Source organism: Neophocaena asiaeorientalis, unplaced genomic scaffold (assembly GCF_003031525.2).
Source record: "Neophocaena asiaeorientalis asiaeorientalis breed wild unplaced genomic scaffold, Neophocaena_asiaeorientalis_V1.1 scaffold648, whole genome shotgun sequence".
In the NCBI taxonomy this organism is placed as follows: Eukaryota; Metazoa; Chordata; class Mammalia; order Artiodactyla; family Phocoenidae; genus Neophocaena; species Neophocaena asiaeorientalis.
The window spans coordinates 8,243,469-8,259,751 of record NW_020172781.1 but is presented as its reverse complement, the minus strand read 5'-3'; the positions used below and the strand labels follow the sequence as shown (position 1 = coordinate 8,259,751).

General features: G+C 43.8%; 1 protein-coding gene across 3 annotated transcripts in view; it reads left to right on the top strand.

The window, feature by feature from the left end:
- Positions 1-16,283, top strand: part of TTC28 (tetratricopeptide repeat domain 28) — a 540,393-nt gene that overhangs the window by 444,648 nt on the left and 79,462 nt on the right. For all 3 annotated transcript variants that reach the window (XM_024741376.1, XM_024741377.1, XM_024741378.1), the window contains one exon: positions 47-212. In XM_024741376.1, the coding sequence (XP_024597144.1) occupies positions 47-212 (166 nt within the window). The remainder of the gene's footprint in view (positions 1-46; positions 213-16,283) is intronic.

Sequence of the window (16,283 nt, the reverse complement as noted above, 5' to 3'; positions counted from 1 at the left end):
CCAATCATGTATAATGTTGGCTGTGCCTGTGCCTGTCTTGCTTCAGGGATTCTGAAGTTTCACGAACACTACCTGGGAGACAACACGGTGGAAAACTCCAGTGACTTCCAGGCTGGCAGCAGCACAGCCCTTCCAACAGCCACCAGCTCGGCCCTAGAGCAGCACATCACCAGCGTCCGGGAGGCCCTGGGTGTGGAATCTTACTACTCAAGGCAAGTAGTGCGGTGCTCCCAATCCCACCTTCGGATATGATCTCAGGGGTTTTCGTTTGTTTTCTCTTTTGTAAACGTCCTACTTGAGCTAATGGAAGAAATCGTCTAGAATTCACACATTGTGCTCAGTCTATTCACAGTTGCTGCAGCAGAAACAAATAGGTGTCTCTGGAGTGCAAGCCCCTCAGCAGGATGTCTGTATTATTTTTGGTAATTTCCTTTCGGACAAGGAAGGGCCTTATCAGACATGTCCATTTTCTAAGATGGGTTTGTAGAATGTTTAAACATAAACACGACTTCGAATTTAACATATTAGCTAATTAAAATTGAGATGCTTTTTTGGTTATAAACAGATTCTTGATGAGTTTGTTTGTACTATAGCTGAACGCCTGTTTGAGAACGTATTACCAGTGACAGGATCTGTGCGTTGAGGGGCTGAGGTGAAGGAAGTTGAACTCCCAATATCGAGGATGGGGAGGAAAATTGCTTTTTTGCAAATATTTTAAAAGTTATATACTCACGGAAATGTCTTATCGTGATTGGCTATTTTATATATAGAAAATAATTTACACAAGGACCCTGCTTCTGGGAAAATGGAAGGAAGAGAGTCCCTTAGAGCTGGGTCATAGCCAGATTTCCCAGGCATCTCAGTCCCCCATCCTGTGATTAACAAATGTTGAGAAGATCCGTGTCAGAAAATCTGCTGTGTGAACTGGTGTCAGGTCCCAAGGACATCTGCTTTTCTCTTGAATGATTTCTTTTGTAATCATGAAAATCCTAAGATATCGCTGTGATTTCTTTAGAGATGCTTAACTCAGACTCCCCAAGTGTGTGGTAGTCATTGCCAGCAGCTGGATTGATCTTTGGGTGTTTATGAAGTCTGAGACAAGCTCTAGATGAAAAGTAACCATTCGATAATGGAATGTCAAGACAGGAAGGGGCTCTGGTGGTCATCTGGGCCAACTCCTTATTCGGCACCGAAATGGGACTTGCCGACAGTGAGTTAGTGTCAGAGCTGGGATCAAAACAATCTAGATCTCACCCAGACTCCCGGGCCGGTGCTTGTTCTGCTTTTAATTATCAAAATTAATATCATACTTGAGACAATAGCCAAAGCATGTAAGAATGTCATCTCTAGCTTCTGTTTTTATGAAGCATGAACAGGCGTCAGCCACATGCACACACTGTTGTCCTATTTCTCCCACGGCTGCCGTGCGTCCTGGAGCATCCCTGTCCTTAACACTGGGTAATGGTGTGGTGTTCACAGGGGCTTCACAGTGTGGGAACCCCACGAACTTGGAAAGTAAGGCTACTCCCTGAGATTTAATTATAAATGACCATAAAATAGGTTAGGCCAGGGGTACACAGAACTGCTTCAGCAGACAGAAAGGCGCTTAGGCTAGTCTGACTAATCCGTAACCTGATCAAAGGTATTGCATATCCAAAGCGAGTGTTAGAGGGGAGGGGATGGCCAGCAGTAGAAACACAAAAAAAGGGAGCAAAAGCAGGGCAGACTGTAGCAGTGCCCATTTCTGACACTGTGAAAAGGGGGAGAGAATCTTGGCTAAGGGACTCCAAGTCCCATTGGAAGGCTGTTCTTGTGGTGGACTTTGCTGTCATTATGCTCTCATCCTTCCTGCCTTCCCTCCCTTCTACAAATATTTGAGTGCCTGCTATATGCTGTGTCTACTAGAGATGGGGGAAAGAGTGATGAATGAGGCAGGAATAGCTCCTGCTCTCAGGGAACTGAAAGAAAGTAGACACAGAGCACATACAGTCTTGTAATGAAGATCATTGTAAGTATTTAAATGAAAATGCGGGGCGTAGTGAAAATGTGTAAGCAGGGGTGGGGAAACCTATACTGGAAGTTGCGGAGGCTTCCTTGAGGGGGGGGGGCGTTTTGAACTGAGCTCAGAAGGATGATGAGAAATAAAGTAAATGACGGCCACCCCAGGCAGGATGTGCAAGGTCTGCAGGAGGAGACCTCTCAGGCTATCCCCCTCCCTTCCCTTGTTCAGGCCTCTGCTTTCTGGTTATCATTTGGTTTCTCATGACATATACTTGCAGATATAAAATGTACCTAACAAACTGGCATTCTGGTTTGTACCACTCTGCGACCTTGGTTAATGAAAATGAGCTCCCAAGAGGCAAAGCCTCTTTGAGCACATTAACAACAGCAGGTTTTCAAGCTTGTAAGGCCACAGTCCAGAGCTTGAACTGAGATGAAATTGTGAAGGGATCCGGGTGTGAGATACCTGCCATCTGAAACCCTGCCCGTGTAGAGGTGCGCTTCTCCCTTACTGCAGCGTGGTGGCCACAGCCAGGGCATTGCAGTCCACACAGACCACTGAGAGGGCTCAGTCTGTGTGAAAATACAGATTTCTCTTGATCCCACTTTTCATGTACCTAGGTTAAGATTCATCATGAGAAGGAAGGGGGTTACCCTTTGACTCTTCCCAGCACCCCTCCTGTTGGACACCATGGTTTAACTCCAAACACTTGTGCCTCAGCAGTTCTTTTTTTTTTTTTTTTTTTTTTTTTTTTTTGTGGTACGCGGGCCTCTCACTGTCGCGGCCTCTCCCGTTGCCGCTCCGCGGCATGTGGAATCCTCCCGGACTGGGGCACGAACCCATGTCTCCGTGCATCGGCAGGCGGACGCTCAACCACTGCGCCACCAGGGAAGCCCTCAGCAGTTCTTTTATATGATACTGGAGGTTGACTAAGTTTGCTTCCTGGTGCCTTCTGAATTTAAAAAATGGCTTTTGGGTTATAGTTCAGCTCTTCTTCAATGGCGGGGAGAGAGCAAGCACTGTAATTTGCTTCTGTCCCCACCTTAATCTTTTCCCTCTACCTGTACAGAAAGCTCACAAGTTGGGATGAGTCCTCAGAGGTCTCTAGGATGTTGAGTGGCTTGATGCTCAGGATGAGTTTGGAGGGCTGCCCTCAGTAGCTTTGATCCCCAGTTTGAAAGGCAGAAGTGAGGTCTTTCCTGTTGCTTTGGACTAGTCTTATTAGAAATTGGTTCATCTTTTGTGAACTTAAATTCAAGTTCTTGATTATGATATTAAAACTGAATACTTTAGTGGCATGGTTTGAATTCACTAAAGTGGAGTTTTTTGTGAGACTGGCTTCTGCCTCAGTTTCACAAAAACATTTCAATGACAGCTAAATTATTTTTCATCTATAAAATTAGTAAATATTTTTAAAGTGTGGATGCAGTGAACAGTCTCATACTCTAGGGATATAAATTGGTTTAGCCTTTCTAAAAATAATTTGCCAGTAGTATGAGAAATCTTAAAAATGGGCCTTTCGACCCCAAAATTCTCATTTTAGAAATGGAGTAAAGATGTATACATAGGAATATTTATAATAGTTCTATATATTATAGAAAAAAACAACTGAAATATCCATAATTATTGAATGTCAAATTATTTTATATCAATATAATATTATTTATATCAATATAATATTATGTTGCAATTAAAAACGTTTACAGAGAATTTTTAAGCACATAGTCAAATTTTATTTGTGACAAAATAGTAAGTGAAAAAATAAGATTAGAATTATTGTATATAGTATAATTCAAATTTTGTAATACATACAAAATACTGATATGAAAAGTAAGAAAAAGTCCTTGGAAGGAAATAGCCCATAGTGTTAGGGGCAATTACAGGTGGATGATGGAATTATAGATGCTTATTATTTTATTCTTTGTACTTTTCCTTATTTTCAGTTTTTTAACAATGAACATATATTATTTTTAAAGTCAAAAATAAATAGCCACGTATAAACAACTCTGCAGTTCAAAGAGAAAAAAAAGAAGCCTTTCTGTAATTTCAATTTACAGAGAATAAAATCCAAGTTTTGGAGCCTGACACCACGATCTAGTTGTAGGAGGGCAATCTGGGTTTCTTTTCTGTTCTTGCCTCTTCGTGAGCGCCATGCTGCGGCCACCACACCTTCCTCTCTGTTCTCTAAATGTACCCTGTGACTCCCCCCTCCACTCTAGCTCAGGCATTAGTTTAACCTATGGATCTGTAGCTGCAGCTGCCCACTAACCGAAGCTGTCTCAGTATCTTCCAGGCATCTCTAGTCTAATATATCTAAAGGCCAACTATTTCTCCCCCAAATCAGTCACTTTAATGCACATTAGCAGATCTTGAGTTCTCCTTAGACAGTTTGGACCATGTGTCTTTCTCAAATGCAAACCTCCTGCCCCTGGCTGTGGGGTGACACCACCCTCCATGGCCGTACAGCATCTGGCCCCTTCGAACCTCTCCAGCCTGTTTCTAGGGGTTTTTGGGTCAAAGTTCTCCCTGAACCACTGCTGCTACCTCCCCTCTACCCTTTCTGCTCCCTCTCACGGCCTTCCAGTCCCCTTCAGTCAGAGTGACCTTTCATAGATGTATTGGGACTGTGTTTCCTTTTTTTTCCCACCCATCCCAGAGCTCCCCCATCACACTTTATCCCTTCAAAGGTTCTGATGGTCTTCAGACTCCAGCTCACATTCCTCACACTGGCCTGTAAGCCCATGTGATCTGGCTTCTGTCTGCCCCTTGAATGACACCTCTAGTTCTTCAGTTTGGCATCTCCCTGTGGCTGCCCCAGCCTCCATTCACTGCCTAGGGTAAATCAAGGGCTTTCCCATCTTAAAGTTTTGCACATGCCCTTCCTTCTCTCTGTAAAGTTCTGCCCACGGCTCTTGGTATGACTGGCTCCTTCTCATCCTTCAAGTTCCTACTTAAATGATAGCTCCTCAAAAAGGACTTTCAGAAGCTTCACTGTCAGGTTTATTCACCTCTTCATACCCAGGCCCTCAGGCAGTCCTGCAACATAGTAGATGTTTATTAAAAGTTTGTGTGAACAGCCAACTGATTCTGTGAATGAAGTACTTCTCCCTTCTCCCAGAACTGTCCTTCTACTTTTCCTGTAGACAGTCTAATCTCCCTTTATTTTTTTTAATTTTTTTAATTTTTTTGCGGTACGCGGGCCTCTCACTGTTGTGGCCCCTCCCCTTGCGGAGCACAGGCTCCGGACGCGCAGGCTCAGCGGCCATGGCTCACGGGCCCAGCCGCTCCGCGGCATGTGGGATCCTCCTGGACCGGGGCACGAACCCGTGTCTCCCGCATCGGCAGGTGGACTCTCAACCACTGCGCCACCAGGGAAACCCTAATCTCCCTTTAGATCCCTGTTCAAATCTCACACTGTTTCTGTCAGGACCACCCAATCCCTGTAAGTCTAAATCAGTCTTTGCTGTTCTCTGTGGTCGCTACCAATAGCAATTATTTCATTCTTCCTTGTTTCATAATCACCTGATTTGTGTGTCTTCCCAAGCAGATGGTGATGCCATGGAGAGCAGGTGCAGTGTCCTTCTCTCTGAATTCTCACTGTCTAACACAGTGCCTGGCCCACAGTGAGACATCAGTGAATTTGAAATTTAGTCACCAGAAGGTGTGCTGTGAGCAGACTCTGTGCTTATGCTGGGCTGGCTCACTGATTCTCTTTTTCTTGTGGACGTAAAGTACACAGTGTGCCCCTAGAAATTGAGTCTTGGTGCCTGGGGGAACACCTTCATTCAATTACCCACAGTCTGGCCATGATATCCTTGTTATTCTGCAGACCATTTTTGCTGTCCTTAATGGCATCTTGCTGCTAAAAGGAAGTACAGTGCTACAAAGGAGTTTCTGAAAATGGATTTAAAATAAAAGAACTGCTTTTATTAAGTGTTTAATAAGAACTTCCAGTCCCTTCTTCCCAGATCAGAAGAGGCATAGATTGAAACCATCGTATAGAATACGAACCTCCCATAAGGGAGATGTTATGAATTTCAGAGCACATCTTCAACTTTTAATTCTGATATTTAGCCAGAGTCTTGCTGCTTCCTGGGCACCTGGGATGGCGCAGTGGCACTTTGGGGAAGCTAAGTTGACTGGTTAGAACACTAGCAGGGCCGTGTTCAGTGGTAGGTCTGGTCTGAAAGGTGTGCTTCCTCGGGGGTTCTAAATAAATTGCAATTGTAGACTGCCCTGATAATAGGGTAAATATTCCTTCATTGTAAATGAATATGAAACCTTGATAAACTATAGCTGTTAACGATTTTTTTCTTTTGGTGCTTTTCTATATTGCTAAATTTTCTACAGTGAAAGTTATTTTTATAATCAAATGTATTTTCTTATTTCAAAACACGTATTAATTTAGATTGCACCAATTCATAAGTGCTGATGACTCCAGTTGGTTCTAGCCTGATAACACAGGGCAGCTGTTAACAAGTCTGACAATCCCACGTGTTGGAGGAGATGTGGGTCCACAGGGTATATTATATGTGGCTGGGAAGAAAGTAAATTGGCATGATGCATCGGAAGATGGTTTGGCATCACCTTCTGAGCTGCGTATTTGCATACCCTTTGACCCAGGTACACACCTTAGGTGTAATAGCCAAGAGAGGATCTTGTACATGAGCAAGAATTTTCAGAGCTTCACTGTAAACAATAGCAAAGTCCTGGAAACCCCCACATGCCATCAGTGAGAGAATGGATGAGCAGTTAGTCCCCAAATGGCATATTAAGCAGCAGACAAGAGAGATGAGTCATAGTGAACCCCCAAATGTGCCTAAATCTTAGAAGTATAATGTTAAGTGAAAAAGTAGGTCCCAAAATACTACCTATAGGATGACATCCTTTTGATAGAGTTAAATAAAATAAAAATATACTTTTAGGAATATAGCTAGGTGCAATAAAACTTGTGTGGAAAGGACAGGTAGGGAATGATGGCCATGGGATTTGGGATGGCACTTGCCTTAGTCTGGGAAGGGGAGGATGGGCTCTGGGGGAGGCAACAAATGATTAGATGTCAGTTATTCTCTGTTTTTTGTTTTGGCTGGTGGGTTTGTGAGTACTTATTACATTATTAAAAATTACTCAATAAATACATGAAAACAGGCTGTTCATTGATCAATGATGAACCAAAGATTATGATTAATTCAGTTCCAAAGAGATTTCCCACCCGCCATCTCCACTAAAAGAGGGAAAAAACACGTTTTTTTTTTAACAAATGAATTGCAAAAGCAAGATTGCAACTAGGACACATTTAGTGGATATAAATGGATACTCGATAAACTGATTTAAATTCTTTGTAGCTGTTCTTTTAAGCAAGTACCCAAGCACTGGTCATTGCTACGTCGTTGGTTTATTTTAAATTACAGTGCGCCTTTGAAAGTTTAAAACTATATTTACGGGGCCTCCCTGGTGGCGCAGTGGTTAGGAATCCGCCTGCCAATGCAGGGGACACGGGTTCGAGCCCTGGTCCGGGAAGATCCCACATGCCGTGGAGCAACTAAGTCTGTGCGCCACAACTACTGAGCCTGCGCTTTAGAGCCTGTGAACCAGAACTACTGAAGCCTGCACGCGCTAGAGCCCGTGCTCCGCAACAAGAGAAGCCACTGCAATGAGAAGAAGCCTGTGTACCGCAACAAAGAGTAGCCCCTGCTCGCCGCAACTAGAGAAAGCTCATGTGCAGCAACGAAGACCCAACGCAGCAAAAATAAATTCATTAAAAGAAAAACCCACTATACTTACAATATTTTCTAATTCTGGCAAATTGCTAATCAAGGCTGACCTCCCAATTAATCCAAACTAGTAAGGTTTTATTTTACAAATCAAATATTTTTACCCCAAATTTTTTTCAGAATTCTGTGGAATAAAAGTGGATATGATATTTTGGGGCATTTATTTTGTCCTTTAAAACAAAGAGTTTCCAATTGCATTCTAAATTAGGGTAGTGCCATTTTGAAAATATATTATGAGCATGTAGTCAGTCTGTAGTCAGAGCTGGTCCTGAGCCTGGAAATATATGCATGAATAATGGCAGGAATTCTTGGCCTTACAGTAGCTCACAGTGTGGAACATGCAACAGATGTGTAAATTATCAATCCACCATGTGCGAAATGCTATGGTAAAGGTCTAAAAAAAGAAGGCCATGCCTCGATCTGCCTACTTGGGCGCAAGGCAGTAGTTCAAGAGGTTTCCTGGGAGGTGACATTTGAGCTGGGCCCTGAAGAGTGAGAGGAGCCATCACAGGCAGAGGCAGTTCCTCACCCAGCAAGGGCACGGAGGAAGGAAAGGGCCAAGGCCTTCAGGTGATGAGTGGTTGTTGCAAGAGGAGGGCTCCCATCATTTGCTGCAGGAATTGTAGTCTCTACGTCACAGCTGCTCAGCTGCTGCCTCCAGAGGCCCACCTTTTTCTTGTAAGATACCAAGTCCGGCTCCCTTTCTGATAGGGTGGGTTTGCCTGGCTGAATCTCTTATGTCCTGTCTTCTTGTGACACGGCTCAGTTCCAAAGGGCAGGTCTTATCTCTGAGGTGACTCACTCAGGCTCAGCTGTATCTGTTTGAGGGGGAAAAAAAGATGATGCCAGGTTAGGGATTAGAGCACTTGAAGAGACACAGCTGCAGAAATGAGTGGAATGCTCTGTAGACGCTGGTCTTATGCCCCTGATTCCTGAATTTGGCTTCCTTCCAAAGAGCTGAGTACAAAATGAGTACAGAAGGCTCTGGTAAGCTTCTTAGTGTAATTCAGCAGCTTAGCGAGAAGGATAAGTGTAGCTGGTCTTTCTGTATGACCTCTGAAATAGCCTAAGTTGAATCCCCTTTTGTATTTCTCATGCACTTTTTAAAAGCAGAGTTCTTGAAATTGCTAGATATGAGTTTTCCCATTATTCATGGGAGGGGTAATCTGGTGAATGGTAGAATCAGCCTGAAGACAAAAAGCAGACAGTGGTGATACAGGGAAAACCTTTTGTGCCTGTCATTGAGCAAGTGTGGGGCCCCCGGGCCTGGAACTGTGAATGGCCTGGGCTTCCCTGGGCCAGGGGCTGACACTTCGGCAACCTGGGCCACAGGGCAGGGGCCACTCTGGTGGGTGTCATGGAGCCCTGGCAAGGGCACTATTGGACACCAGACACTTCTTTTATGTCTTGCCCCAGATCCTTTGTTCATGGTCCCAAAGCCTGGAACAACATTTCTGTTAGAACAAGGGCTGGGGGAGAAGGGGTGGGGTGAATCCACTGACCACTCCAGTCACTGCTTCCCCTCAGGTCCACATCAACCTTGGCTGGCTGTTGCCGTAACCAATTTTATAAAAATTCTTTGAACTAATCAAATCTCAATATCTCTGACTTTGTACATCCTGCCCTTTGCCCCAGTGAAATGCCCTGGCCTTTTCTTTCTGATTGATTCTGTGTAGCTTTATCTAACAATCAATATTTAAGACATTTAATATATAACTCTTGACTCATCTTGCTTTGGGAAAATAGCCTCAGTAGAGCCACCACGTTCCTCTTTGAACTGGCTAAAATAGGTATTGTTTTCATCCCTTTGTACTTTTATCATTTGAGCACAGTGGTAAGGAGGCCCTGGAGAGGTGCGGTCCTTAAAGGAGCACATTTTACTGTGTCAGACCCACAGCTCACACTGTGCTGGTGAGGTTTTCCTCTAGTAATGCCATGTAGCACCTCAAAATTTCAGAGTCTTATACCACAAACATGTGTTCCTTGCTCTGGGTCTGCAGGTCAGCTGGGGTGGTTCTGCTTTAGGCAGCCCGTTGGGCTTAGGTCCCTGTGTCTCGTCTTTCTGTGACTGGTGGTGACCAGACAACACTCAGAGCAGAAGTCAGGATCACAAGAGACCAAGCAAAACCATCAGGCACATTTAAAGCCCTGCTCACCGCTCACTCCTGTTCCATTGGCTAAAGCAAGTCACGTACCAAGCGGGACAGCGATGGGATGGGAGTCTCTCCCGAAGTGACTGTGTGCTGAACAGTGGCCCAGCCCCCCACTCCCACCGCCCCTGGAGACTGGGGAGAGATGGGGATGATGTTCGCTCAGGCTTCATGCTCCTGTTCCCTGCAGCTTCTGATGTGGACCACTTTCTGCTTCTCTCTCTCCCTTCTGAACACAGTGCACACCCAGGTGTGCAAGTGCTCCTCCGTCTCCTCTGATGGCTTCTCATCTTCCCCTTGCTCTGACACTGTGGGCATTTCCCCTCGCTCACACTTGGTTATTGGGCTTTCCCTTGGAAATGTAGTCTTCCTCACGGACACAGATGTGCATGCCTGGCCCAGTGTCTCACTTGATTCCTAGGCTTGACCTTCCCCCTGTATACAAGCAGGTCCTCTGGAAATCACCTCAGCCTCAGCACATCCAAAGTCATACCTTTTCTCAGGTAGCACCCCAATCTGCTTCACCTTTATTTCCAGTTTTTCCTATTTATTTTAAAGTCTCCATCTTTTCCCCCCAAATTCCTTAATTTTGAGGACTTTGAATCATGTGTCCTTAAATTTCCCTCCCCTTCATTGCTGTTTATGTAATCTGTCACTAGCTCTGATCTTACCCATTTGCTTCTAGAATCCCCCTTTCTTCTCTTCTGCTCTGGGCCAGGCTCTTATAAGAACATGTCCACGCTACCAGCCTCGCTGTCTGCCTCCTGCCTCCGCCTCCTCCTCCTTCAGTTCTCCTGGCCCTCTGCTGATTGAGAAGTTTTCCAAAAGCTCCACTGTCGTCTGACTGCTCCTGCACACATCATAGCCTACAGAGAATGCTGGTGGCCAAGGAGTCCCTGAGATGAGTTGGTCATCAGGCCCCATTGTTCCATACGGCTCGTCCCACTCCAGCTCCTGGAGTCAACCCTCTGTTCCCACAGGGGCCAGGTTTGTCCCCCACCACCTCCACACCATGCACATTCCCCTGAATTTGTAATTACTGTCTTCTTCTGCCAGTGTGGGATCCCCTGGAGTTCTGTCTCCCGGGGCATCGCTTTTCCTGGAAGTCTTAAGCACACATTGAAGGCAGGATTTGCTTGCACAGGTGGGTAGAAGCCAAAGTGGGGGAAAGTATTAAAGGGAGAGGACAAGGTAGGGGATACGTGCTGGGGCTTTCCCCTTTTCTCTACTCTCAACCAGGATTTAGAAAAGTCTGGGCACATAGTACATAGAACTCTGATGTATGCTAGTTGGGTAACTAGAATTAAATAGGACAAATTGGCTCAGTCCCAATGGTGATGTTCCTGAATAGTGATCGTGTCTAGTGATCGTGTCTTATCTCTACACTCCAGCTCTTAACAGTGCCTGGTACCTAAGAGGCCCTCAATGAATGTTCCCTGGATGAGTGGATGAGTAAAGGAGGGAGAGAACAAACTGCTGGGGGCTGGGAGGACTGCTTCCCCTGAGCACATGGTCAGTATAGCATCCTTAATGTAAGGTCAGTGTGGCATCATCAGTGTAGCAAAGCATGACACAAGTGAGAGCATGTTTCATAGTTACTTCTCATGTTGCTCTAGCCCTTTTCTTCCCACTTCTACCCCTGTGAAGTACTGTGAAAGCACAGTATTATCCTCAACACTCAAAGAGGTGGACTTACCCGGATCAGGTAATTAGTGCAGACTTTGAACTAACATCCACATTACAAAACTTGGCCCCTAGGCCAGCACATGAAACTCATCTGAGTCTCAGTAACACATTAAACTAGCTAAGGCTTCCAAAGTAATGAGATGTTCTTTGCTGGCTTTTGATAGACTTATGCTAATGCAGTGAGGAGTCACTGTTAATAAACAGGGAGTGGCAGAATTGATTTAAGGACCTGCCACTTCCAAAAACATACTGTCTGATGGAGACAAATTTATCACCGTAAACTAGTCTTTTCCTTTATTCCTGTGTGTGCCGCTCATCCCCCTGCTAATTAGAGACATCAGGAAATAACACTTCATTTTCTGGCAGCCCTCATAGAAGCTTCCTGCTTTTCAGAGGGACTGGGTCCCTTCTCATCTCCGGAGTCAGCCCGTAGCTGTCCTGCCCTCATCCCCTCCCTGCCTCCGCTCCAGGGCCTCCTGCGAGCCTGTCGCTGATATGGGCTTCAGTTCATTTTCTGTGTCCTCATCTCCAGCCTCACGGGTGGATTGAGCAACAGTGGATGCTTCCACCTAAAACTAGAAGTTGGATTGACACATCCCATCCAAGAAATGATAGAGCCATGGGATAACTTTAAGATCTCACTATAAGTTAATATATACATTTACTAATTTAGACTGATGAGGTTGACACTGTATGTGTCTTGTATTGATTATCACCTCGAGGTTGGAGACGGCCTTTCTTGAGAAGATTAAATGGAAAGACCGAGTGATATACAACATTGATTTCCTAGCCGTTGATTTAGCTAGCCACTCCAGACTTGGGTGCCACATCCCTGTAGAGAACTAAGACAGCTTTTTGGGGTTTCCAAAAAAGCTATTTGTTAGGTCTGTGTAGTTTTAGTGTTGTGGGTCTCTACTGTTTCCTTCTATCTCAGCGCCTTGTAGGTTTCATTCTTGGCTGCCCTAATCACAGTATTATTTATTGTATGGAGTTCATTTTGTAATGTCTCTCTCTCTCACCAGACTAGAAGTCCATTGAGTGGAGGGATTGGGTTGTCTGATCCACCATCAGTACAGTACCTGGAACGTGGTCAGCTCTCAGGAAATAGTCATTGAATGACTAAATGAAATGGACCTACCTTTTTTTTCTCCCATATAAACACTGTCAATTCATAGTTATGTTAATGCTGAAGTTAGGAAAGTTCCCCGTCAATGCTGGAATTGATCTGGCTACACACGAGAAAAAAAAATTTCCAAAGAAGGACACAGATTGAGCAAACTGGACTTAATACTAGAGTGAAATGAAAAAAAAAAAAAAAAAAAAAAAAAGGGGGCAGGGGGGGACTGTGTGTGTGTGTATACAACCTTTCTTTCCATCAAGCATAAGGTAATGCTTTATTATTATTTTTGTTCTTGTCTGCTTCCTCTTCCTTTAGTCCAATGTTGACTTTTAAGTCCTGGAGAGAAAAACTCTACAGAGTCTATAGTGAGTAAGGACTTTGGATTACAGTGATTTTGAATGTTGGAAATGGCTAAGTTTAGAAGGATAGAGAATTATAGTTGGAAGACATTTACAAGGAGAAAAAAGCTGTTTGTCTAATTTATCTTTGAAAATTAGTCAAATAGGCAAGAGAATCCAGGTTCTGTAAAATACGAATTGTTTCAGTTTCCCATGGCAGGTAGGATTTTTCAGTATATGCATGCAACTTTGATTTCATCTTACACTGCTAAATAATATTGACAAGCCAGGATGCATACAATGCCTTGCTGAGTGCTCTGTTATGCCAAGTTAATGCTCATGTTTTAACTCTGACTCCCTATTAGAACCACTCAGCTTGCTTCTTTTGGGAAAGAAGAGAGAAATGGCCTCTGTGGCTGATAGCAGCCATGTGCCAGACACAGGCATACATACTTTGCTAGATGTTTGCGACATCCTCTGAGGTGGTGATTGTGGTCCCATTTTACATAGCAGAAAGCCTAAAGAAACTCAGAGCCATTCAAGGAATTGTCGGGGGTTCACAGCTAGTTAAATGGTAGAACTGGAACTCAGATGTGGGCCTTAGAAAGGGTTTCTCAGAATCAGAGTGCTGTACCTCCTGAGGCTCTAGAATTGCGTTTTCAAATGATTTTGTTTGAGGATGAGAAAAAGACAGACAGAAAATGACCCATTCACTGCCTTTCCAGACTTTTGCTGTCCCTTTGGAGATTTTGGTACACTTGTCTCCTCCCCTTTTGAAAACTTCCATTGAGTCTCCAAGTACTGGGTATTCTCCAGTCTCATTGGTCTCAGCAGTAAAATGGAGCAGAGAGAAATGTAGAAAAATATACAAGATGAAAAAGTAGAGAAATATTCTGTCACAGTGCAATCCAACACAGCATTTAAACAATCTTACTAAGGTGAATTTGAAAGCAAGGAGAATGGTTTCTCACTGAGAAATAAAAGTCCTTTGGCTTAAAGAATAGTTTCAAAAAATAAATCCTTCATTACCCAAGGTATTTCTTAAAATGAAAAGAGTACATATCAAGCCATATCATGAAAGAAGTAATTCAGCAGTCCTTGAGAATTTACCTAGTTTCCATTCAAACATTAAAGTGATTGTTTAATCTTACATACAATTCCCTGAACTCTCCCTAAATAATTGCTTTGGTGATTTTAGCTCAACCTTGAAACAGACTTGCATCTGTTGTATATTTGACTTCATTTGAAAGAAAGAAACAGCTATAAGGAAATAGAGACTTCAGAGGTTTAAACCCTTTGTCCACAGGGACTAGAGGAGAGGAGAGAAGTAAGTGTGTACAAGCCCAGAATGGAATGAGGTATCAGCTCTAACAATAATAATACCACCTGTTCTATAGGTGGACTTGATATAACACCTACCAGGCATCTTCACATATATTCTTCAGATAATCTTTACAGTAGCCCTTGGAGATAGGAAGGACGGCTATTAGGATACCTCTTTTTGGGACAAGGAAGTTGAGCCTCAAAGACTGACTTATCCAAGGTCACAAAGCTAAAGGATAAAGTCGGAACTTGAACCCAGGCCTTCAGGTTCCAGTCTATTGCTCTTTCCAACAGAGCCATTTGTCTCTCTCAAGAGGCAAGTATTTACCATGGATAAGCTTTTGTTAGATTTGCCAAGGTTCATGCAAAGTCTCTGATTGTAATAGAAGTTTTCCTATGTTTGAGACAGATGGACATTGCCTGGGATTTGTAACAGTATTTATAGAGATGGAATTTGAGCTGTAATAATGAAGTTCTGAATTATTTTCTGTGTAACACTAAGCTTTCAGATGAGCTAAATTTAAGTCAATAGTATATGCATAAACTGATCTACTTAACTTCTACATGGCTTGGGCATGTGGGTTCCAGGATAAATCTGAAGCCGCTTAAATCAAAGTGGGATAAGAGGGACTTCCCTGGCAGTCCAGTGGTTAAGACTCTGTGCTTCCAATGCAGGGGGCGTGGGTTAGTTCCCTGGCTGGGGAACTAAGATCCCACATGCCGTGAGGTGTGGCCAAAACAACAACAACAACAAAAACCAAACAAACAGAAAACAAAGTGGGATAAGAAACAGGCAGCAGGGAATTCCCTGGCGTCCGGTGGTTAGGACTCTGTGCTTTTCATCTCTAGTTAAAAGAACAGCTCTGAAGGGTTTGCAATTAATATAGTGTGGACAGTTTTAGAAGCATTTTTTCTGAGTAATTTAGCCTTTCAAATAGAGTTTGAAATTTTTTATCCATTTATTTGTTCAACAGCTATTTGCTTAGTATCCTCATAATGCCAGTTACTATATCGGGCCCCAAGAATTCAGAGAAAAGACACGTTTCCTGTCCTTAGGAGTTCACAGGCCAGTAGGTTTGTGGGTGTCATGAATAGAGACACTGGAAAGCACAGATGAAAGTTTCACAAAGGTCATTCATCTTCTGGTGGACACCAAGTTTACCTGCCCCCCAATTTTCAAGTCTTTTATTTTCCTGAAGTTGGAATTTTCAGTATTTCATATTACAAGAGATAATGCAGTCACTCTAATTTGTGAGAAATCCAATTATTGAGACATTCATTCATTCAGCAAACATTTGTCAAATGTATACTATGTGTCTGGTTGTCTGCTGTGTATTGGGGTTGCAGAGATGAAACCAATAGATTTCCTGCAGTAAGGAGCTCTCAATCTAAAAGAAGAGAGATGATAAACAAATATGCCCTGTTTGGATTCTGCCACTTATAGTTGCATGATCTTTGGCAAGCAATTTAATCTCATGGAGTTTTTGTAACAATAAAATGATAATGCCTGAAAAACAGCAGGAGAGAGCTGGGCACATAAGAAGCCTTCATGTAGTTGCCACTGTCACTTATGAGAGAAGTGGGAGAGGCACACAGAGGTCACAGGAGCCACTTGTGCCTCCAGGAGGGCTTAGTCAGGAGAGGCTTCCTGGAGGAGGTGCTGCTTGAGCTGCATTGGAGGTGCAGTGAGTTTTTGCCAGGCCAACAAGGCAGTGTGAAACCCAGGTGGAGTGTGCAGCACAAGCTGAGGCTTGGGATGTGGGACAGCTGCCACATGCAGGGAGAAGCAAGGAGGGCAGCACAGTTGGAATATAAAGTACAGGGAGAACTTTGACTCAAACACCCCTAGAAACAGGCTGGAGAGGTGTGAAGGGGCCAGATGCTGTGTGG